This window comes from Diabrotica undecimpunctata, chromosome 2 (assembly GCF_040954645.1).
Source record: "Diabrotica undecimpunctata isolate CICGRU chromosome 2, icDiaUnde3, whole genome shotgun sequence".
NCBI lineage: Eukaryota > Metazoa > Arthropoda > Insecta > Coleoptera > Chrysomelidae > Diabrotica > Diabrotica undecimpunctata.
In genome coordinates this window covers 89,648,972-89,675,215 of record NC_092804.1, presented here as the reverse complement: position 1 = coordinate 89,675,215, position 26,244 = coordinate 89,648,972, and the positions used below count along the sequence as shown (strand labels likewise).

At 32.4% G+C, this 26,244-nt stretch overlaps 1 protein-coding gene across 5 annotated transcripts in view; it reads right to left on the bottom strand.

Moving 5' to 3' along the window:
- LOC140434724 (uncharacterized) overlaps window positions 1-26,244 on the bottom strand; it is an 814,516-nt gene that overhangs the window by 243,755 nt on the left and 544,517 nt on the right. For 4 of the 5 annotated variants that reach the window (XM_072523194.1, XM_072523197.1, XM_072523196.1 and 1 more), the window contains exon 5: window positions 17,032-17,399. The exons of the other annotated variant lie outside the window; for it this stretch is intronic. In XM_072523194.1, the coding sequence (XP_072379295.1) occupies window positions 17,032-17,399 (368 nt within the window). The remainder of the gene's footprint in view (window positions 1-17,031; window positions 17,400-26,244) is intronic. 5 annotated transcript variants of the gene reach the window in all.

The following is a 26,244-nucleotide window of genomic DNA, read 5'->3' as shown; positions in this document are numbered from 1 at the left end:
TTTTTATTATTTTACTTCTGGTCTTATTTGTGTACTCTATGTGATATCTGGATGGAAGGTTATCTCAAAATAAATATGGTTAAGTGCTAAAAGAGATATTTTTATGTTAAATCGGTAGCAGCGCTCAAAAAATAAAGAATGCTTAATTAATCTAACAAGAATAGGTATTAATAATCAATACTACATACTTCTGAATTATTTATCTCCTATTTAGGGGTAATAAGTAATCAGTATAAGTTAAGTTTGTATCAAATTTGCAATGATCTTTATAAGCAACAGCTTACTGACTGTACTTTACATGTTCAGTTCAAATAATTAAACATTGTTCCTTCAGAAAAGAGCGGTTTGAATGACAAAGTCAATTGCGTGCAGTAGATCGAGTTCTGTGCAAGCTTTCTCTAGTATAAGACAACTAAGGAGGTGTGATAAATCTTGTACCTTTGGCATGAGTTTTTCCTTGATTTTAGTCGTCGTAAAATAGGCTGGTATTCATGGAGTGGACCTTGCGAATCTAGACTTTGTTTCTTTCGTTCTCTAGCTAGTTTTCTTCGGATATTGGGTGGATTGAAAGCTACGATAGGGTAGAGCTTATGCATTGATGTGGAGTCTTAATATCCGCTGAATTTGGCTGACTAATTTATAGTTTAATCTACGTATCAATGATGTGTCGGTGTCACCCAGACTGGCGAGGTATATTCGGCAGCAGATGCATAGAGTGCAAGCGTGTACATTTTAAGGGTGAAAGGATATGCTCCCCATTTTCAACTGACAAGCATGCGGAGAATATTATTTCTGGTACTCAGTTTGCCTTTTAGTTTTAAACAATGTTTTATGAATGACAACGTGCGATACAAACTATCTTCAAGGTATTTATATAATTTCATGATTGTATGTCACTATGGGATGTTCAGTTTTGTAGAAGCGTCGTTGTTAGGGAAATGGAAGGAGAACACCTGAGTGTTTCTAGTGTTTGGCTAAAAATTAATTTATAGTATATTTTTATTGTGTTTAAGGTATCATTTAGATTTTTCTTCACTTCAGCAACACAAGTTTTTGGTTGTGCATCAATAGATGTATCGTCTACATATTAAAAGCCGAAGTATCTACTGGTTGAATTTTTGTAAATATTATACAGCGTGGGTACCATTAGGCTACCCCAATATCGTCAATAGATGTATCGTCTACATAATAAAAGTCCTAGTATCTACCGGTATGAATTTTTGTAAATGCTGTTACGTACTCCAACCGAGACCGTTCTTCTGCGTTCTCCATCTGCTATTCTTACCATTAAATTATATAAAAAATCCTCTGTTGTGTAGGTAGACGCGGATAATACAAGTAAGTTTATTATCTATGGAGATATAGTTTTTGAAGAAATATCCTTTAATTTAAGGTGTCGTAAGTGGCATTTAGATTGATACCTGATATCTTTCGCACCTGTCTTCGCTGTATTGGGTAAGATTTAGTATTTGTGGCGTACATGATATTAGCATCTCTACATTTTAATTTGAGTTTTTTTTTATTATCGGTGAAATTATATCAAGGAACATTTGTAGAAGGATTTTGAAAAGCTGACAAAATAAAGATATTGGAAGATAGCTTTTGTGGTCGTTGGAGTTTTTGCCAGGTTTAAGCAAGGCAACAACTATAGATTGTCTTCACATTTTGTGTATCTGCATAGTTTGAATACAGCTGTTCATCATCCGGAGAAGCTATTATAGTGTTTTTGGTCCAAATTTCATAATTAAATTTGTGTCGCATTATTTTTCGTTATATATGTAGATGGTGGATCCAAGCTCAACATCGTTGAAAAGTTCCCTCAGCTGACTGGTTTTTTCCTCTCTCACTTTGAGTTTTTCTTTGCTTCTTTACCGACAAAGATAGCACTTTCCTATTTATCACATGGTTTTATCTGCACTAGAAATACGTCACATTTGTGTTAGACGCATGTCTTACCTATAAGTTTTAGTGAAGTAAAGTTTCTGTATCTCTAGATATGCCCTCAATTTTTATAAACATAATTAGAATAGATTGTCCTAAAAGGTTCGATTTGAAAAAATCATATTGAACGGGTGATTGAATAATTAGCCGATTAATTAGTTAATCATTACTCAGGGTACGTCCGATTGCAATGGTCTCATTAGTACTTTAATCTTCGTGAAGCCTCCTTCTTTTGACCCCTTAAGTAATGGCTTATCATTTACTTTTCATTAAAAATTTAATTTTTATATACAGACTATTACTATTCGACGATATTTCGAATCAGATTTGTGTACGAATAACTGTAGGTATTAAAGAGTCTCTTTATGCAGAGTAAATAAGTTTGTAATATCAGTCACAACTCGTTTATATGGATAATAAACAGTTAAAATAAGTGTTCAAGATTTTAACTACCTATATCGGCGCTATTGATCTTGACAAGGGCTACTTAGACATATTTAGTATTTTTTAGTACTTATGTAATATATTCTGGATTATATTACATACGTGCCAATATGCTGTATTAATACTGTGTGAGCGATATTGATATATTTAATGTATGGATATATTAATCCCATTCCTATTTGCTATGCACGTGTTTAAAAATAATATTTGAAAAAAAATATTGAAGGGAAGTACTTTAACGTATGGTAGCGACAATCAAATTTATTTCTTACACTTTAACGTTTCGTGGTAAAAATGATTTTGTGTGAAAATATTGGTAATTATATACGTGCTTTGGAATATTTATCGAGTTCAATCTAACTGCAAGATTGGTATAATAAAATATTTATCCCTACAATATGTGATGAATTTATTTCTATTATATATATTCTATTGTATCTCACATAGATCAGCGTACCGTCATTCTTCACTATGTTCTTTTAAGTGGTATAAAAGAGGGATTTTTGAAATTTATACCCATATTTTTTAATACTAGTGAAAACTTAGAAAAGAAAATTATTTTAGAATTTTAAAATAATTTAGGCTTAGATATCACTAACTGTGGGAGACAGAGTTATGCGTTTAGTAATGCGTGTAATAACTATACCAGGTAAATATAATGCACTACAATCTCGAATAAAACAACATATTTTTTCCGTCCAGTTTATACCATGCGCAAATATTCATTAAATTTAATCGAAAGCGCTACTGCCGATATTTGCATGGATATGACCACTTTTTTTAATATCGTTCAGGAATTGTACATATTTTGCAAGTTCTACAAATAGGTGGAATGCATTTCAAAATTTTTGTAAGAGCAAACTCTTGAGTATTAAACCCATTTGTGACACCAGTTGGTCTGCTCGTTCTGATGATCTGAAAGGAAAATTATGATGAAATTAAAGATTGTTTACATCATTTTTCCTTAAAATCAAGATGAAGAACCATTAACAAGGTCCGAAGCTACCGGTTTACATAAAAACATGATACGTTTGAGTATATACTGTTGCTTACTATTTCGGAAAAGATTTTAGAAAGAAATAAATTTTTTAAACAACACTCTTCATTAAAAGGATGAATCCCTATATCTTCTTCTTCATGTGCCGAGCTCGATTATCGAGCGTTGGCTATCAAATTGGCTATACTAATTTTGTTGACGGCAGCTCGGAAAAGAGATGCAGAGGATCTGTTAAACCAATCTCTCAGGTTTCTAACCCATGACATTCTTCTTCGACCTGGCCCTGCTCTTCCGTCTACCTTGCCTTGTATTATTAAATGGAGTACATTATATCTCTCTGAGTGGAGCATAACATGGCCAACATATTCAAGTTTGCGATTTTTAACTGTTTTGACGACTTCCGTAACTTTTCCCATCCGATGCAAAACAACTTCGTTACGAACTCTATTCACCCAACTTATTCGTAGAATTCTCCGATACACCCAGATTTCAAAGGCTTCCAGTTTCTTGAGAACTGTATCCGTCAAAGTCCAACCTTCGACACCATACAAAAGAGTAGAGAACACATATCTCACTAATCTAATTTTTAGACTTAAAGTAATATTGTTTCCACATAACAATTTCTTCATCTTAAAGAATGCAGCTCTGGCCTTCTCTATCCGTATTCTAATTTCTTTGCTCATGACCTAGTTCTTATTTAGATTACAACCAAGGTAAGTGCTACTGTTAGTTCTCTCCAGTTGTTCACCATAAGCTGTTACCACTTCCGGTTGTATTAGCGTTTTACTGACGACCATCACCTTTGTCTTTGCGGTGTTTAGCTTAAGGCCATATTCATCACACGTTGTGGTAATACTATTAATTAGATGTTAAAGTTCTTCGTAATTGCTTGCAATTAACACTGTGTCATCCGCATGTCTCAAATTATTAATATTGACGCCATTCATTTTTATACCACATTGAACATTATCCACTGCTTTATTGAAAACGCACTCAGAATAGATGTTAAATGTTGATGCCAGTAAATATTTTTAATAATGCGTAGGTCTTTATCATCAATACCTACCTGCTGAAGAATGACAGATATCATTTCAGTATGTTTTACTCGATCAAAGGCCTTCTCAAAGTCAATAAAACACATATAAACTGGATGTCCGACATCTCTGCATCTCTATACCATAACCTGAATACTAAATAGTTCTTCTCTTGTTCCAAGGTTATTGCGGAATCCAAACTGTGTGTCGCCAAGTTGTTGTTCTATTTTTTAGAGCATCCTAGAGTGCAAAATTCGTAGAAATATCTTTAAAACATGACTCATCAAGCTGATGGTTCGGTAGTCACTACATCTTTTTGCATTTGCTTTTTTAGGTATCGTCACAAAAGTCGACAGCCGTCAATCCGTTGGTATATAGCCAGTTTCATAAATTTTATCAAACAGATGAAGGAGAAATATTTTACCTGAACTTTCGAAGAGCTTTATTGTTTCACTCGGTATTTCATCTGATCCCGTAGCTTTTCGGGTCTTTGATAATCGTATTGCTTGTTCAATTTCGTCCATAGTTATGTCAGGTCCTGTAACTACTTCGTTAATTTCAAGCTCGGGCCTTTAATCACTAAACCGTTCCTCAATATACTCTTTCCATCTGTCTATTTTATGCTAATTAGTGATAATCAGTTTTCCGTCTCTATCAACGATGTTATTTGTCTATTTTTTGTTCTGGCCTGTCAGTTCTTTTATTTTTTTATACATAATAAATGAATCATGTTTTCCCTGTAATTCTTCAATAATTTCTAAACATTTGTTTTCGAAGTATGTTTGTTTTGCAGCTCTTATTTTAGTCCTTATCTCTTTATTAATTACTTTATACATTTCTACGTTTTGGTTCTTAAAATTGTCTTTTTTCCATCAAATTCAAAATCTCATCGTTCATCCACTGTTGCATTTTTTGAATGCTCTCTTTTAAGTTTGGAGTTGAGCTGCTTATAATCGTTTTGATTTGGTTCCAATGATCCTCGATGGATTCTTGTTGTTCATAATTCTCAAAATTGCTCTCTAAATTGTTTGCAATCATCTGGCTATTGTTTCTAATAAAATCCATATCCAGTTTGTTATAGGATCGTTGTTGCTATATCCGTTTAACTTTTAATTTTATTTCGGCTAACAACAGATTGTGATCAAATGGAACATCGGCACCAGGAAAAGTTTTTGCAGACTTTACTGCATTTCTGTAAACGCTCACTGATAGTTATGTAGTCAATTTGGTTTCTGACTATATTACGGGGAGTGTCTGCTGGAGATTTCCATGTATATAAGCTCCGTTTAGGTAGTTTGAAAAAGGTGTTCATTAAATGTGTTCATTTCATGCAAAAATCTGCGAAATAATCTCCTCTTTCATTTCTATCGCCAAGTCCATAACATCCAATTATGTTACTTTGTCTGCCTTTTCCTATCTTAGCAGTAAGGTCACCCATCAGAATGGTAAGATCTCTAGTCTTGAGTTGGTCAGTAACAGTCTTTACATCGGCGTAGAACTTTTCAAGTTCTTGTAGTTCACTTTCCGCTGTCGGTGCATACAGTTGTATTAAATTTATATTTCTGGGTTTCGCGTTCAACTTAATCATTATTATCCGTTCAGATACCTGGCATATCGCCCTGATACATTTGCTAACCTCCTTTGAGACTATGAATCCAACACCGTTACGATGATAATTACTGTCTTCTCCTGCATAATACACTTCATGATCATCCACATGGCATTGGCCAGATCCGGGCCATCGCATTTCACTAATACCCAGAATTGATATTTGCAGTCTTTTCATCTCATTTATGGCATTGTGTATTTTTCCGGGTTCATATAAACTCCGCACATTCCATGTGCCTATTCTACAGCTTTTTTCGATATCAAAATTGGCCAAGCGGGAGATTCATTTAAGAGGCGCCCGTACTCGGGGCCATCGTTTAATTCCTCAGCCATATTGATAAACCTGGGAGAAATAGTGTAGTAGTCATTCCCTTGGCTTTCTACACCGCTGTGTAGGTGGTTACCACCGCACCGGGTACTGTTATGTATTGGCCGTTCTGGCCTACATGACTTCCGCTCAATACAAATACTAAAAGACCAGCTGCCGCTTTCCAGGTTCGATTTTATATAAACGCTAAAACCATGGGGCTGCCACCTCCGCCCTACAGACCGTTGTGAAGACCTTCTTCTCCGCCCTGGATGCCGTTGTGTTCTTCATCCATGACCCTGGACAAGGGACCCTTAACAGTTACTAGTTTCCCGGGCCAGGAAACACCTGGAATCTGCGGAAAGCAGGGGTTGATTCACTTTCCCTGATAGGACTCTCCAAAAAGGAGTTCCTACCCGCTACCCGCAAATCCCTATATACAGCAGTTTTAATATATTAAAATGAGTTTTATTATCTAAGGGGATGTCATATAGTTTTTAAAAAAATTCCCTCTAATTTAAGGTGTCGTAAGCGGTATTTAGATTTACAAATACCACCCCTGATACCTGATATCTTTCGTACTCGTGGTTACCTTCTGCACACACGATGACCTCTATTAACATAAGTGACCATCTGAAAGGCCAATATATATTCAATCTAGAGCTTACTTCGCTGGTTTATCCCTTTCGACTTGGGTATTACGACTAAAAGTAAATAAGCAATAAGAATATAAGTGAACTATATTTAAACCAAGTGATAGAAAAAAGAATATTATATATACATTTACTTGGAAATTATTAACCTATAAAATTAATAAGATACAAAAAGACAATTATTTAAAGTTGAAAATAATGATAGCTTATACAAGTGACAAAGAATTTAAAACAATAACACCGAACATGTTTTTACGAAACCAATACAAAAAATAATATAATTGTTGAAAAGAATCAAGTTACCATAGGGCACCAAAATATTTTATCTGAATGACTAATGTTACGCTATACGACACGTTATGGGCCGTTAATGGATTACATCTTAAGTAGGTGTTATTTTCATGTGTTTGTCGCCAATTTTAATATAAAAATTTGTTGTCATAATATTATACATGTTTAAAAAAGAACTCCGATTCGTAGATAAACGTCAAAGAAAATATGTATGTAAAACTAACTATGAATACTTCTAGCATACTTTCAGGGTTCTACCCTAAAAATATTTAATTAGTTAAAAATAAAATTACTCAAGTATTTATTTTTACAGTAGTTCTTATCTATATCGGCAGCTCTTATCTATACGGCAGCTCTATAACATGTTATATTTACAATTCTTTCTAGAACGAGCTGTAATTTTTCTTAAATAACAATATTGTGTGGTTGAGGCGCATTGTCGATTCGGCATAATTTGTCACATGCTCTTTAACGAATACTAATATCGTTTGAAAAATTTTTTCCAGATACTTTCGTTTTGTTACTTAATCTCTCATTTGACTTTCAATCTGCTTTTAATGTTACGTTAAATGTTCAAGTAGTGTATTTGTACAGTGCAGTTATAAGCTAAATTAGGTGTTGTGGTATGCCTACTTCTTTTATCCGCCATAAGTGTATCCGTCTGTTCATGTGTATCCAATGTAGGGTAAAGGGGGGTAAGATGACGAATCGGGTAAGATGACGAATTCCCGATAGTTTTTCAACATACAACTCTGGCAACACTGTCTTCAGTCAGGACCAAACAGATGTTCCAAGGTTTCTCGCCTTTGACTACAAATACGTTAGCGGCCAGAGTTTAGTATGATACAAGTGTTGGTACCGATATTCTGTTAGTGCTAACAATATTATTGTTTTCGAAAATAAGGTGTTAAAGGTTTTTAGTAAGTATTGGATAACTGTTGTATTTTTGTTCGAAACTAATATCTTTTACGAATAAATTACTTACAGAAAATATTCATTATGAATAATAAATTTGACTTTACGATTTTTAGAAAAAAAGATGACACTTGTGGGTAAGATGGCGAGTTATTCGTCATCTTACCCGAATTAACTAAAATTAACAGTAAGTCATACCTATTTTCAATTTCAGATTTAAATATGGGCAAAATATACAAAAAAAAGACAGACAGACAATCTTGGTCGAAAGAAAGTATGAAAAGAGCAATGGCTGAAATAACTGCTCAACAGTTAAGTGTCAATGCAGCCTCAAAAGCATATAATATTCCAGAACCTACTCTGAGAAGATATGTTAAAAAATATCCTAATGAGGTAACTTGTGTATCCTAGTTATTTTCATTTTTAAAAGTCAACTTTTATATTTCAGAATTTTCCTGAAAATGCTGGCCGCTTTAAACCAACATTTAATGAAGAACAACTAAATCAACTTAAAAAATATGTGATAAATATAGATAAACGGGCATTTGGATTAACCACGGATCAGTTTAGAAAAATTGCTTTCGACTTTGCCGTTCATTGTGGTGTTGCTGATAGATTTAACACTACAAAGAAAATGGTTGGTAAAGACTTTGCACAATCCTTTATGAAGAAATTTAATCTATCACTCCGTAAACCAGAAGCAACTTCCGCTGCTAGATTAATGGCTTTTAATAAAGTAAATGTGGAAATTTTCTTTAAGGTATACAAAGAATTGCATCAAAAATATTCATATTCTGCTAATCAAATTTACAATATTGATGAAACCGGTTTTTCTTCAGTACCTACCAAGGATCCTAAAATATTAACCCCAAGAGGCAACCGTCGAGTTGTGAAAATTTCTTCGGCAGAAAGAGGAGTTAACGTGACTGCTGTTTGTGGCATGAATGCCGTTGGAAATTTTATACCACCGTTCCTAATATTTCCAAGAGTAAAAATGCAACCAACTCTTAAAAATGGAGCGCCCGAAGGGACCATGGCAGTAGCTTATCCTTCTGGATGGATGACTTTTGAAAATTTTGTTAAATATTTGGAACATTTCATTCAACACGCTTGTCCAAGAGAAAACAAACCTGTGTTAGTGTTAATGGATAATCACACTAGTCACGTTTCTTTGGAAGTCATTAAGCTATTCCGGAAAAATCACATTACTCTACTTGGTTTCCCACCCCATACCAGTCATCGTATGCAACCATTGGATGTGTCAATATATGGACCTCTGAAAACAGCATACTCACGAGCTTGCGAAGATTTTTTGATTAGTAATCCGGGTCGTCTTATAACATTGTATGACATTGCAACCCTATTTGGGAAAGCGTACTTAAAAGCAGCAACTGTTTCAAATGCTCTTAGTGGTTTTAGAGCCACTGGCATATATCCTGTTGATAGCCAGGTGTTTGATATACTTGATTTTGAGGCATCTTTAACAACAAATAAAGACAAACCAATTTCAACGGAAGTTCAAACTACCTCTGCTTTGTAAAATGTAGAGGTCGAAGAGGAAATGCCAGATATTCAAGGAATGTCACCGATATCTGTTTTAAAAGAAACAGTACCTCAAGAATCTGTTCAAATATCTGACGAAATTTCAGATATTTCTATTCCAAATATGCCAGGTCCATCTACATCAGGAATAGCTGGCCAGACACCCCCTCATGTATCAAATCATATATTGAATAATGGTCTACCTAAATTACCTGTTGCTGAAGTGAGAGCAAAACGACCCAGAAAGAAATTACCATCTCTCGTTATTTCTAGTACACCAATAGTAAAGATTTTGGAAGAAAAGGAAGCTGCAAAATTAGCAAAAGAGAGAAAAAGGGATATAAAAGAACAGAAGAAAATTGAAAAACAAAATAGAAGCAAAGACTTTAATTTTCAGCAAAAAAATAGGAAATTCACTCTCAATAAAGGCAAAGGAAAAATGACTAAGAGAAAAATAAAATTTGACGACTCGTCTAACTCGTCAGTAGATATGGAATATGCTGACACTGATAACGATTCAGAGGAAGAAAGAGATTGCATAATCTGCAATGAAAGAGGAAAAGATGAGCTATGGTATTGCTGCAGCAGGTGTAGGGAATGGGCTCACGCTGAATGCACTGGAATGGATTGTCAAGAAGCAAAGGTAAAACAATGGACTTGTGATTGGTGCTTTTAAAAATGTAGGACCTATTAAAAGTGTTGCATTAGTTACAGAATAAATGCATTTTACTTTAATTTGTTTACTTTCCTGCCTACACACACATATATATATATATATATATATATATATATATATATATATATATATATATATAACTGCCTTTTTTTTCTTGGAATAGGCATACCTCGTCATCTTACCCTTCACAATTAGTCATCTTACCCTCTACGAAGGGTAAGATGACGAATATGACATAGGTAGATACATTTTAAAATTTTAATTTGAAATATTAACCCTTACGTAATCTAATTTTAATATGTAAAGTACTATTATCAGCCAATTACCTTGTAGTTGCATGCATTCGGTACAAGGAAAAATATCAGTTCTAGGAATTTTTTAAGCTTACTATCGTCATCTTGCCCTCCTTTCCCCTATAGTGGGATTATTGGATTCCCTAGACTTAAAAATCGACAAATTGAAATTAGACAGTAAAAATTATAATTTTAAGAGTGATTTATAAATTATTGTGATTTAAATTTTATTAATTTATGAAACAAATATTGCACGTCATGAACTGTAGCAATCGGAAAGTTACTAAGATCTCCCTGCTGTACAGAGTTTTCTATAATTTTATGTAGTAACAAATATTAGAGTACTACTTCTTTCTTAACCTATTACACGAAAACTCCACTCGATATACGTACATTTATATAATAAATGTTTCAGTGCGATGCATTAAAAGAAAATACTAATGCATAAAAATGGAAACTTTCCAAGTTTATAATAGACGCTTACTTAAGTTTAAAAATAATTAAAGCAAGTAATATAAATTACCACCTTGCTTATTAAACATAAAAGTAATATAAGGTTATATGTCGGTTAACAATTTATATTATAAAATTTTTAACTACATTAGCCAAGTATCTATGAAATTCCTCGATGCCTAAATTGATGAATATTTAAATAAATTTCAAGTCCCACAGTGTACCTGCTGTAAAATTTGAAAATCTACGACTAATAAAATTACGACTCTTCCATCGACTTGCCTTTTTACAGATACTCATCTCTGACCATTGCCCAGATATAATATGTATCCAAGAAACTAACCTTCGTCCAAACAAAAATTACAATCCTAAGCAGTTCAACTGTTTTAGAAATGACAGAATAAGCAATTGTAATTATTCTTCTGGTGGGGTTGCCACTTTGGTCAAAAAATCTTCTGTAGCAAGCCTATTTCCTGTAAACACCACACTTGAAACAGTAGTAATAAAACTTGTAGTACCTTCAACTCTCTACATCTGTAATATTTATTTACATCGAGTGCAGTATTTACTTTTGATGACATAAATAGTCTTATCGAACAAATACCATCTCCTCGTATTATAGTCGGTGATTTTAATGGTCACAATAACATATGGGGATCAGTACGTACAGATAGCAGAGGTAAATTACTGGAAAAATTAATGTCTGAGCTACAGCTCAACTTACTTAATGATGCAACTCCTACACGTTTTAACATTCAGACGGGAGATTCATCTGCAATTGACGATTGAAAGTTTTTGCGATCCAGTTTTGTCTCCTCAGCTCTTGTGCGAAGTCCTACCATATACATATAGTAGCGACCATCATCCCATTATTATCCAAAATTTTACTAGACAACAATCCACTCACGAGTTTTTACCCAAATGGAAAACTGAATCAGCAAACTGGACAGAATTTTCATTGATAAATCTATGGAAAATTTTATTGCAAAAAATAACATCAATGATACTCTAGCAGACTTCAATAATATCATTATACAGAGTGCAAAACAGTTTATAGGTAAAACAAAACCGCCAAAAAATCATACACCCGTACCATGGTGGAATCCTGACTGCAGTGAAGCGATTAGGGCAAGTAAAAAAGCTTTTAATAGGTATAAAAAACATAAACATCTAGAGAATAAGATTGCATATAAAAGACTTAAGTCTAAAACTCAACTTTTAATTAAACAAGCAAAAAAATCTAGTTGGATGAAATATGTTTCTAATATAAACAGCTCCACGTCAATAAGTGAAGTTTGGAAAAAAATTCGCAAAATTTCCGGTTTTTAACAGCCACCCACAGTATCGAGCCTAAAAGTAAATAACCAAATAATTACATCACCCAAAGAAATTGCCAACATATTGGCACAAAATTATACAAAAATATCTTCCAATGAAAACTATGACCCTGTTTTTCTTGAAAACAAAATACAATCCGAAAATTATAGCACACTTTCATATGAAATTAACAATAATCCTCTAAATCTTCCTCTAACGCTTCATAAATTGAATGATTCACTTAGAGATTTGAAGGATACTAGTCCTGGACCAGATGATATACCATTGACCAGATGAGTACCCCACAATTTGGACTAAGGCTATTGTTCATCATCATCATCATCATTGGCTTTTACAACTCTTCGTGAGTTTTTGCCGCGTTTACTATTGCCTTCCATTGATTCCGATCCTGTGCTATTATTTCCCATGGCCTTACTTCCATCTTCTCCAGGTCTTCCCTGACTGCGTCTTTCCACCTTTTTCTAGGCCTTCCTGTCGATCTTCTACCATCTGGTCTTTTGTTCTCCCATTTCTTAAACCTCAATGTCCTCGTCTAGACCCTGAATCTTACAGACCCATAAGTTTGACGTGCTCCATTGGAAAATTACTAGAAAAAATGATCAATACAAGGCTCACCTGGACACTTGAAAGTTCAAATCTTCTAACGAATGAGCAAAATGGTTTTAGACAAAATCGATCAGGCATAGATAATATACTAGATTTAGAAAGCGATATCCAGGAAGCACTAGCGATGCGACAATACTGTATAGCAATATTTTTCGATATAAAGAAAGCATTCAACACGTGCTGGAGGTATAATATTTTAAAAAAGCTGCACTCATGGAATATCCGGGGAAACTCTCTAGAATTTATTAAAAACTTTTTACGACAAAGAGCATTTTAAGTCAGAGTTCAGAGTTCATATTCCGAAGAACATATTGAGGAAAACGGAACCCCTCAAGGTTCGATAATTAGTCCGACATTATTCCTAATCGCCATAAATGATATAATTAAAAATTTACAAAACCTTTGAAAGCTCGTCTTTGCGCAGACGATTTGGTGGTTTATATCAAGGGCAAAGATTCTTCACTTATGTCGAAATACTTCCAAAATTTTCTAAAACAACTGGAGGAATGGTCCTGCGACACAGGATTTAAATTTTCCGTATCTAAAACAGTGGGAATGGTAATCACTAATAAACACGCTTTCAGTAAATCGATATTAAAGTTTTTTAATTCAGAGCTCATGTTTAAAACAGACATAAAATTCATGGGAATGTGGTTGGACAAAAAACTAACCTGGACAAAACACACAGATCAACTTGTCGCATCGTGCAATAAAAGATTAAATATATTAAGAACTTTATCTAACAGGGATTGGGGCTCTGATTACGATACACTAATTAGTCTATATAAAGCATTAATTAGATCTAAAATAGATTTTGGCTCCATTGCGTATATTTCTGCATCCGACACAACACTAAAACTATTAGATAGTATACACAATACCGCATTAAGAATTGCTCTGGAAGCATTTAGAATAACACCGGTAGAAAGTTTATATAGTGAAACTGGAGAACCATCTTTACTACACCGTCGCATTTATTTAACTTTAACACATGCAACTTCTATAGCATCCAATCGAAATAGACCTATTTTTGATAATACATTCAATAATAAACATACTCTTCAAAATAGATCTAATTCACACAGACCTTTCTATGAGAGAATTCGATTCTTTTTAAGATATTTAAACCTAGATTTTCCATACATATTTCAAATAAATTTGAACCATCCTCCAGCTTGGTGTACCAATATCGCCGAAATAAATTATAATCTTACTGTATTTAATAAGCATTCTACAAATCCGGCTGTTATTAAAAATAACCTCAATTCAATCATAAACAAACATGGAGAAAATTGCTGCAGGATATTTACAGATGCATCCAAATAGAATACAGGAGGGTGCTGCATATGTAACGTCTAACAATAAATTTCAATTCAGACTGCCCAAATATTTCAGCATCTTCTCTGTTGAACTTTATGCAATACTCAAAGCTCTCGAACATAATCAACAATAATAAAATACCAAAATGCTTGATACTAAATGATTCCCTTGGTGTTTTACAAACTACAAACCTTAAATCATATGTGTCCTAAAAGCCCCCTAGAAAAAATGGTAAAATCTGAACTAAAGCAAGCTGAAGAAAATTCCAGACGCATTACCTTCATATGGATCCCATCTCATATTGGTATTGATGGAAACGAAGCTGTCGAAACAGATGTAACGGATTATCGGAATCCCGCGGGTGATATAAAAACGTCTATAAAAAATTTAATTACGTGTAAGTGGAATAAAGAATAGAATTATTCACAGACAACACTACGGAAAATTAAAGACAATGTTTATCCATGGCTACCTAGAACTCGAAACCGATAACTGCAAACCATCATTACTCTTCTACGTTTAGGCCATACAAGACATACACATTCGTACCTTTTTACCAGAGATAATCCCCCTAAATGGGACATTTGTGACGAAACAAACAGTGTTAAACATTTTTTAATTGACTGTCCACTTTTTGTAAATGAACGCAACAGGTTCAATATTCCAAACAATATCAATAAACTCTTAGGTACATACTTAAATTATGCTGATTTGGGAAAATATTTAAAATGTATAGGATTATATTATAAAATTTAAACTATTAGAATTGCACACCTACACTGTATTCCCACTAATCACCTTATGGTGGATGCGGTAAACATTTTCAATAAAAAAAAAATCCATGATATGATCTTTGTCAATATCATGCTCTGCCAAAGCACAATATGGTTTCCTTATTCTTCTATCTCTTTTGTAGGAAATAATACGATTAGACAGATTCTTCCCAGTTTCACCAATATACAGCCTCACACTTCACCAATATACAGCCTACACCAAGTACAATTTTGATGTACATTATTTTAGATTTTTACTACTAACTACTATTACCTACTACTAACTTACCTATAGAATATTTGGTCTTCGAATACAGAGATGCAATGGTTTTGATGTTTTTTGTTGCAATTTTTACATTGTTAATAATCTTTAAAATTTGTATTAACTTAGGTGTTAATGATGGTATGTAGGGATTTAAATGATAATCGATGTTTTGATTATCAGAAGCAATGTTTTGAGATCTGACCAAAATAGTTGTCAGAATATTCTATATATATATATATATATATATATATATATATATATATATATATATATATATATATATATATATAAATATATAGTATCCAAAACCAAATAAATGTTTAATAATTCTTACTCATTGTTGCCACGTTGTTATAATTACTTAAACGATACTATGGTCTGTTTTTTAACCAGGAGGAGTAATTCAAATTTTCCGCGCCGTAAAGCTTGTTTGTAATTGGTCCAACCGCAGGCACGTTTACTTCACTAAATTATGACATTTTGACACTAATGACATTTCTGAAATTTTAAAATTCAAAATTTATATCGACGATTTTTTGTGTTTTCTGCGTTATTCCTTACATTTTTAGATATTTCGTTTGTATTTATATAAAAACAGTTCTTTTCAGAACTATTTAGCGATATATTAGTGTTATTGAGATAACAATATGGATTCGATGCCAAGTACTAGTGGTAATTATTCCTCTCCACTTAAAAACGCCGTGTAGATTTGTATGCATTGTATGCATTTGTATGCAATGCATTATAACCATGTATAAACAAATCAAAATTTATTATTCTGGAATGAAAATAACAGCCACGGTAGCAAAAATAAAACAGGCAACAGGTTAGTTTTGCAGAATAGTTATTGTTAAAATCAAGACTTACTAAAGTAATGTGCTAATTTTATTCATACATTTATCATTTTATCACGAATATATCGCTTTCGTGTACGTTCCGGACGATTTTCTTCTACAATGTGATAAATAAACTCTAAAAATTCTTCAACTTCTTCATAACAGTCCAACATTTTTTTATTGTAATTAGAAATACTAAATAATATATAATGAAAGTTAATTCGAAAAATTATTATTCAAACATAAACAATCAAAGTTATGTTAGAATCAACGTGTGAAGGTGTCCGATACTGATTACTGGATTACAGCAAGGCCGAGATAATAAACAAAAAAAGAAGATGTATTTGGTAACTTTTCTAGTAACTTTCTTGGGTGTGAATCTGTCTTTCTAGTTTACTCCTCCTGATTAAAAAACAGAGTATAGTGTACCTAAATCAATTTGAAAAAATTGTATGTACAAAGAGTACTAAAAGATATTAAATATTATCATATTTAATATCTTTTAGTCCGACTACTAACGTTGTTATAATACTAAAGATAACATCTAATTCGTTCATGTTAATTGTTAATGTACGGAACGAATAACTCTGAACATGAGATGAAAAAGTCGTTATTTTTTTCAGTTGGTTTGTGTATACTGATGATTTATTAGTAGAAAAGTTGAATTGTATAAATAGAAGTGAAATTGGAACAGTGCAACTGTTACTAAAGAAATATTAAAGATTATAAATATACTTACTTCTTCTACAGTAATAGTAAAATGTGTAGTTCTGATATTGTTATCTAAAAGGTGTTCTTTTGGAAAAATTTGTTGAGTAATATTTGCTTCTTCTTTTTTTTGTCTGGTCTTGTGGAATCTTGAATGTTTTTTCAACTGATCTTTTCTATAAAACCCTTTACCACATTCCTCGCATATTACCTTTTTCTCTGCTGAATGAGTGATAACATGGGAGTGAAGATACCCTACTCGTTTGAAACCTTTCATGCATACTGAGCAGACAAAAGGTCGGCTCGAATTATTGGTAATCATATAATGCTTCTTGATCTTATGCTCTTGTAACTGCTGTTCAAGATCTATTTCAGTTTTTACTGTTGTTAATTCTTTACCTGAAATTAAAAAAACAATTATCATACAATTTTTTTTCTTAACCGTAGTATTTGCAGAATCAAAATATTCCGTTTATTCTGCGAATTTGGAACGTTCAATTCTTGTATTAATAATATATTAACAAACTGCATACTGTAAGTTTTTATATAGATACTTTGTACAGACATATATCTGATCATACGACACAGAAATTAACCTTTTATGTTAAAAAAATTTAAATATTTTACACAATATTTATTGTTTAATTTATACTTCTAATTCTCCTAATATTATTTGCCATAAATAATTTGATTATTTATTTTACTTGGAATGCAATATTTGCACTACAACATTCTGAAAAATAAATGAAAATTTTATCATAATATAAAAGTCGAAACAACATAACATTTGATATAAATATACTTTTTAACGCCACAATTAACTGGGTAATTAGGTAGGTACTCAATTTAATAAAAAAGTTGAAAAAGATTTCTAGCTGAAAATATACATATATATCTAGAGTAAAATTCATTAACCGGTGCAGGAAGATGTAAACATTACCACGTGTAGGCCTGCAACAGGGCCGCATTTGGGAATTATCTTTTTGTTTAGTAAGAATATATATTATCTAAAATACGAAATTTATATTTTAATTTTGCAAAAGTGCTCGACAAAGAACCTGAATGTTTTAGTTGATATCCGATAATAGGAACCATTTATACAGGGCGAAAAACCCAAGAATTTATTTTTTTTTGCCAACAATTTTATGTACAGAGTGCCTGCAAAAAATATAAGTTTTATTTTTAATTTTTACTATACTTAGTTGTTTGTACAATTCTAAAAAGTTTCATAATAATAATAACAAAAAAAATACTCATTACTCAATTATGTTGAAATAATATATATATATATATATATATATATATATATATATATATATATATATATATATATATAATTATTAATAAGTCGTGACTCGTCACTGTTAAATTATCTAAATCTGAAAATTTTGGGGAATGCATATGTAGGTACTATGAATATGTCATCAGAACGAAACGTAAAGTCTATAAGCTCTCATCTTTTGATGATATTCTCTTCGCCACATCACAATGTCGTCTCTATCTAGTAAAAGAGCGTTTCTTCCCCTACGTTTGTATTGAAAATTAAGTTTTTCAATATTCGGTAAAATGTGGTTTTCGAAAAATTTGGCAAATCAGGGTCATAGTTCACCTTCTTTAAAACCTTATCAACGGTGGGTATTTCGTTGCTCATAAAAAAATTATGAACCAGTCTTCTAATGTCATTTTTGTCAAAATCATCAATTTTGTCAAACTTCTTTTTCCGGGTCAGACATACTTTTGGTCCAGCGAATTGATGATTCGTTTTGTATTCCTTTATCACCGTAAACACACTTCTATCACAAACTCCAACTTTATTGGCCACTTTTTTCACAATATCTTCAACCACTGACCCGGGATTTTCTTGTCTTTCACATTTAAAAACATTTAAAATGATTTCTTTAACTTCAACGCTAAGAGGGCTTCTTTTACTTCGTTTTCAAGGAGGACTCCATGTATTTTCAACCAATTCATCAGCAGAATCAGTGGATGACATTTTTTGTTTCAATATCAGTTATTGAAATACGTGGTTATTGTTACAGTAATCACAATCACGTATAGATAGGGTCATTATACAAATAATAGTATATTACTTTATGAGGCGGAGAAGCATGACTTTTCTTGACGCGCCCGATATTAGAGGGCAAGTCAAGAAAAGTCGCTTCTTTGCCGAATAAAGTATACTATTTTTTCTTCAAACGTAGCAATTTTCAACCATAAATAGTACAATTCATACGCTATTTTTATTCGAAATTAACTATGACAACTATCAAAGTCGTCTAGATGTTAGAAATTAAAATAATTAAGTCGTCGGTGGGATTTGCGTCTCCCTGGTTACAGTTGTTTGACAGTTGTTTGCAATTATTAAAGACAGCTTATTGTTGTTGCAACCGCAAGCGCAAATTTAGTGCGAAAATGGAAAACCTAAACGAAATTGAGTCCGCGGCTAATGATGCAGTAGCACGTTTGGGGCCCTCCAAGTCCGGAATAAAGTATCGGTTAACGTACAAGCACTTACAAGAGTGGTGCGATATAAGAGGAGTACGGCAAGTTACCGAAGACGTTTTACTGGCATATTTTAATATAATGGAAAATGAAAATAAATGGAAATCTTCTACAATGTGGTCACGATACTCTATGATAAAATCCGAGTTAGTTATTAGAAAAAATGTGGATATAAGCAAATTTTTAAAGTTACGTGCCTTTCTGAAAAAAACAAGCGAAGGATATACTGCAAAGAAGTCTAAAGTTTTTACTAAAGACGAGTTTTTGTTTGAAGCGCCAGATAAGTTGTATTTAGGATTAAAGGTAAAAAAAATTATATTGCAAAGCATGTAGTATACTCTACTAAATTATAAAAATATTTCAGATTGTTTTGTTAATTGGGGTTACCGGCGCCTGTCGATGCGACGAAATGGTAAAAATGAAGACTGTGGACATTGAGGATAAAGAAAATGTAATTATCAAAATCCCAGATAGTAAAACACGAAAAATTAGATCTTTTACGATAATTGGTCAAAACTACATTAAACTGTATAAAAATTATGCATTACTGCGGCCTAAAAATTTCACAGAAAACCGATTTTTTATCAAGTACCAAAATGGAAAGTGTTACCGAAGCGTCATGGGAATACATTCGATCAGCGCAGTAGCCCAAAAAGTAGCTAGTTATTTAAATTTAAACGATGCAAGCGCATACACGGGTCACTCTTTACGACGAACTTCAGCAACACTTTTAATTGATGGAGGCGGAAATCTAGAATGCCTCAAACGACATGGAGGCTGGAAATCAAGCACGGTTGTCGAAGGATATATAGAGAATTTAATAAGAAATAAGAACGATAATGCTCAAAAAATTTTAAACCCTCATGATTCGCCAACATCGGGAATGATTGCTGAAAGTTGTTCTTGACCATCAGTATCATCAACAATTACCAATGCGTATCAAGAGTCGGGAACATTTTTGCACGGTTTCAATTTTGAAAATGCCTCATTAACTAATTGTACTTTTAATATTACTATAAATAAAAATGATGTTTAATATATGTTAATGACATTTGTATTGTTGCTTTGTGACATGTTTCATATTGTTGCCATGACAACATTTTTCCCTCCGCCGTAAAGAAATGGGAAAAAAACTGCTGCCGGCGGAGACATCAAACTTTGACAGGATCAAGTTACATAAGTAATGTCATCATTATTTGACGTTTGAAGAAAAAAATATATACTTAAATAGTTTTAAATCGCACAAAAAATAATTGCTAATTCAACATTAACAGCATAAATATAATTTATTGTCCTTTAACCATCAAGATGACTAAAAATATACTCACAAATCGATTCAAATTACAAAATTTCAATACCGAAATATAATACCTACTTAAATCCTGTCCGAACCTGTATGAGTTCCGACGACGTCGGCAGTAACGAAATAAAGATGGACATTTCGGTTAGTTTTTAAATATTCTTGAAGAACTGTTACTTGCATGTATGCATAAAATATTCATTAATTTTATGAATCGGATTATTTTTTTACTTACTATGTATTCAGTGATAAAAATAATTTATATACTATGCAATAAACACTAATAGTTGAGAAAATAAAAAAATTAATAAAGTGTCATAATTATACTGTTACTTATCGGAACGAGTAGACTCATTTGGAACATCTTTAACAATCATCTGTTAAATTTATCTTTGTTTATACGCCCTGCATCGCTTAATGAAAGTAGGTATATATGTATATTTTCAGATGCGCAAAAATTATCACATCTCTTAAAATATGTGATCCTGCACATCTATAAAAGTATCGACTGATTGGTCTGATTTATTTTATCTACAAAACTATTTGAATTAGCAATAAACGTGAGGTTTCCGAACTCTTTTTTTTTTTTTAATTATAAATTTATGTACAGCACAGCTATTTACAGAAAAACCGATTAAATTGTTGTTCATAATTTTCTAGAGATGCTTGTTAGTTAAAATATAAATTCTTTTATTGAAAACATTTTTGCACAAAGTAGCTTAACAGATTAGATCTTCTTCTTTCTATATTAGGCCTGTATGAGTTCCGACGACGTCGGCAGTAACGAAATAAAGATGGACATTTCGGTTAGTTTTTAAATATTCTTGAAGAACTGTTACTTGCATGTATGCATAAAATATTCATTAATTTTATGAATCGGATTATTTTTTTACTTACTATGTATTCAGTGATAAAAATAATTTATATACTATGCAATAAACACTAATAGTTGGGAAAATAAAAAAATTAATAAAGTGTCATAATTATACTGTTACTTATCGGAACGAGTAGACTCATTTGGAACATCTTTAACAATCATCTGGTAAATTTATCTTTGTTTATACGCCCTGCATCGCTTAATGAAAGTAGGTATATATGTATATTTTCAGATGCGCAAAAATTATCACATCTCTTAAAATATGTGATCCTGCACATCTATAAAAGTATCGACTGATTGGTCTGATTTATTTTATCTACAAAACTATTTGAATTAGCAATAAACGTGAGGTTTCCGAACTCTTTTTTTTTTTTAAATTATAAATTTATGTACAGCACAGCTATTTACAGAAAAACCGATTAAATTGTTGTTCATAATTTTCTAGAGATGCTTGTTAGTTAAAATATAAATTCTTTTATTGAAAACATTTTTGCACAAAGTAGCTTAACAGATTAGATCTTCTTCTTTCTATATTAGGCCTTGACGCTGTTCTTGTTCAATTTTAAGAGTGTAGTCGCATTTGTGACGTTGAATATCAGCTATCTCATTATGCGACTATAGCCTTAAAATCGGAAAAGAACAGCGAGAAGGCCTAATATAGGAAGAAGATCTAAACTGTTGAGCTGCTTTGGACAAAAATGTTTCTATGATTTTAGGCAAAATAAAAGAATTTGTATTGTAGCCAACAAGCTTTCCCAGAAAATTATAGACAGAAATCTGTAATAATCTCGGGTAGTAAATGCATCGAGCAAAAAGACAAGAGGGAATCTAATCGTTATTAAAAGGAGACCAAAAAAGTGGCATCTGATGGCGGACATATCCGGAAATGCGAATGCGCCAAATTTAAATTTCATGACACTTCACAATAATCATACAGTGGTGTAGGGGTTCTAATTTATCTATTTATTTGTTATATTACATAATATTAATACATAATACACTTAAAATACTTTTTTTAACACTAGAACACAATAAAGTTTTAATTAAATAATAACAATAATAGTCTAAAATGTGAAACAATTGTTAAAAAACTTTAATACAAATACAAATACTCTTTCATGTGACAGTTGGGACAAACCACGGTTCGTAGACTTACTACGGTTGCCTCTTCCGACTGGGTGGGGGATGCTTGAGTTACGTCACCAGAGTACACACGAATACAAAACCCATTTATTTGCGATTGAAACTGAATGTAGAGGGCAGGTTGATTGCAGTGTTGATTGGTTGAAGGGGAAGAATTACGTCACGAAAGTACAGTTTCGGGGTTAATGTTCATTGTTAAGCGGAAGAGGCAACCGTAGTAAGTCTACGAACCGTGGGGACAAACAATAACATCAGCAATAACATAACCCAACTAAATTTGATTTTTTAAACAAGGAAAGAGTCTCTCTTTCCTTGTTTAATGTGGCCTCTCAAGATGGCACTTCCTGTCTAACAATATTTTTGCCCCCACTACCTTTACATTCCTCTTTTCTCTTTTTGCTCGATGAGTAAATGACAGCCGGAGACAGAATTCGTTTAAAAGACAATTATTTCGAGTTAAATGGACAACATAAAAATCATTTAATTATTCCAATTTTATACAAATTCTATATGTACATGTTCAGCTCTCGTAGATCTTAAAAGGATGGTGTGACGATATTTGGACCGTGAATAATAAAACGACGATGGCGGAATTAATCAAGAATTCCATTCATTTTTCAGTGAATTATCAGTTTCGTTCAATTCACTAAATAAGAATAAAACACGTTCAGCGTACCTGTTCTGGTAAGTAGTAGATAGTTAGGTATTCTTCGTTCAACATACCAAGAATGCCTCGAGTGAATTTCTGCTCGGTCTTTTATACGACCAGTGGCGGTATAAAAACATGTTTTTTTTAATACATAGGCGTACTCTAGACGATAAGAATATATTCAACAAATCACAAATCTTAATCGGTTTTAAAGGATTTTCTCGATAGTCTGATGCCACTTGCTCTCCCCATCTTACAATATTCTGTATTTTACAGGGATTATCAATTTTATTTGGTTATTTAGTATTCTGTCTCTAAATTTATCTTCTGGCGTTCTAAGATATCTTAATATTTCTGCTCTCGATTGTCGGCGCATGCCATTATTGGACTTTCACATGACTTATATTGTAACGAGAAGTAAAACATAGGGTTTGAATTTATTTGTATGATGCCTCTTGCTCTCCCCCTCTTACAATATTCTGTATTTTAGAAAGATTTTCAATTTTATTTGGTTATTTAGTATTCTGTCTCTAAATGTATCTTCTGGCGTTCTAAGATATCTTAATATTTCTGCTCTCGCTGTCCGCGCATGCCATTATAAGACTTTCACATGACATATATTATAACGAGAAGTAAAACTTACGGTTTGAATTGATTTACTGAGTTAATTTATTGTGTAACTGAATAATACTACATTCTCTTTTTTATATGCGAACCTTCCATAAATAAATCGGACCTCCTTATAGCCAGATATTTTATTCGAGACACTTCTGCTGAACAATAGAAAACTTAAATAGTTTCTAATCTGGTTTGACGTCTTTTTGCTTAAAATGGAGATATGTTGACAATATGATTAAGTAGAAGCTAGAGGGCAGAACCGGACTTTGTTATACTGCCTCCTTCTTAGCTTTGACCGTATCGATAATAAATTCTCGACGAAGTAATAATTCACTAGTCTGGAAGAGCATCTTATCCAATATTCTTGAATTTCTTTATATTAAAGCAGCAAATGGTAATTTGTACGCCAGTCTATCTTTGCCATTTGTTGTCTGGATTTATAAATAGTGGAAAATATGTTCGATCACAAATTAAACCTCTTAATTTGTAATCTCATAACAATCTTAACTTCCTATATACCTGTATATTTTATCCGAGACAAAAAAAAATTGTTGTACTTTAATGATCACACTGTATCTAATATTTCTTTTGTCTGTATAATTTGACAAATTCGTTTGAAACTTGGTCGGTAACTAGGCAGGTTTAGATGTCAAAGATTACGTGCTTCTTCCTTTATTTAAACCAGTATATGACACAATACGATCCATGTTTATATTTTGATACTAATTTTCTCGAATTGTTTCGACTTTTTCAGAGCCAGCCATTACACCAGTACTGGATATACGGTATACGGTATGTATACATACCGTATACCGTATATCCAGTACTCGGTTTATGGCGGTATGTACCTTACGTGAGATGGACTGAGAAACACCTGTTTAAAAAGAGAGAGGTATATTAGGTCCGCCCTTTATATCGTCGAAAATGAATTAGTGGAAATAATAAAAGAGGGGAAGGTCAACGTTGCCAAACTTATTGGTTTTATTTGACCTGTTGTCTTTTTAGCATTTTTACATTGTTCTAAGATAATCAAATTTGGGCGAATTGATTTAAATGGCAGCTTACTGAAATATGCCACAATTTTCCTTTACAATAAGTTTTTTGGTACCACCCAGTTACATATAAAACATTGATACAAATGATGCAATAAGTTTATTTGAACATTTTGATTTCCACTTCGGAAATCGTTTTATATAAATAAAATTTATTCTTGTTTCGTATTTTAAGTACGATTTCCGAATTGGAAATCTAAACATCAAAATAAGCTTATTTTAAAGTCACATTGTGCCTTATTCCCTTTAAAAATAATAAACTGCATTATGACGCCACAATAAAAAAGCTTCTTACAAAATTATTTGGAAACGTCGAGTAGTAATGAGGAAAACAGTAGAGGTGAGTCGTTGACATTTTTATCGTTAACGAAACTGTTCAAATTTGCTATAGTTGATTTATAACTAAGTTTTTCTTTGCAAATATTGCATACAACCTTCTCACTATTAATGTCTTTCTCAAAGTGATGCCATAAAATACTAACATTTGTACGCGTAGACATGTTAAACACACAAACAGTTAATAAAGTAAATATTCAGTACTCACAGAATAAATTCACATTTACGATAAAGAAAACACAAACTGCAAATAAAAATTATGTTTGCTGAATAATACAAAACATGAATTGGGGACTCCCATGTGTTAATATTTCAAATTAAAAATAATCGATCATTGCAAAACTCAGAAAGTCGAGCATAAAAGCTGCATCTTCTACAAATATACATTTGTTGAAAATACAATTATCACGTTTGTACTAGGTAAATAATTTTAACTAAGAAAAAGACTTTTTAATTAAATATTTAGAATAAATAAATCCATTAACGAAATATCAATAAAGATTTGAAATCAAAAATGCAGATCAATCGAAAATCGAAACTCATTCATCAATTAGAATACCTACATAAACTCCTTTTACTCTTTGAAGGCCGATATGTAAGTAATTAAGATATGATCAGTTGGCCTCAAACAGTGGGGCGTTAATATTTAATTCCGATCGCTTGAAAAGTAAAAATATTTAATTTCCTGTATTGTATCTTCAGTAATAATATTGGATTTTACTGTATCAAAGGCAAATAAAATAAATATAATATGTATATACAGGGCG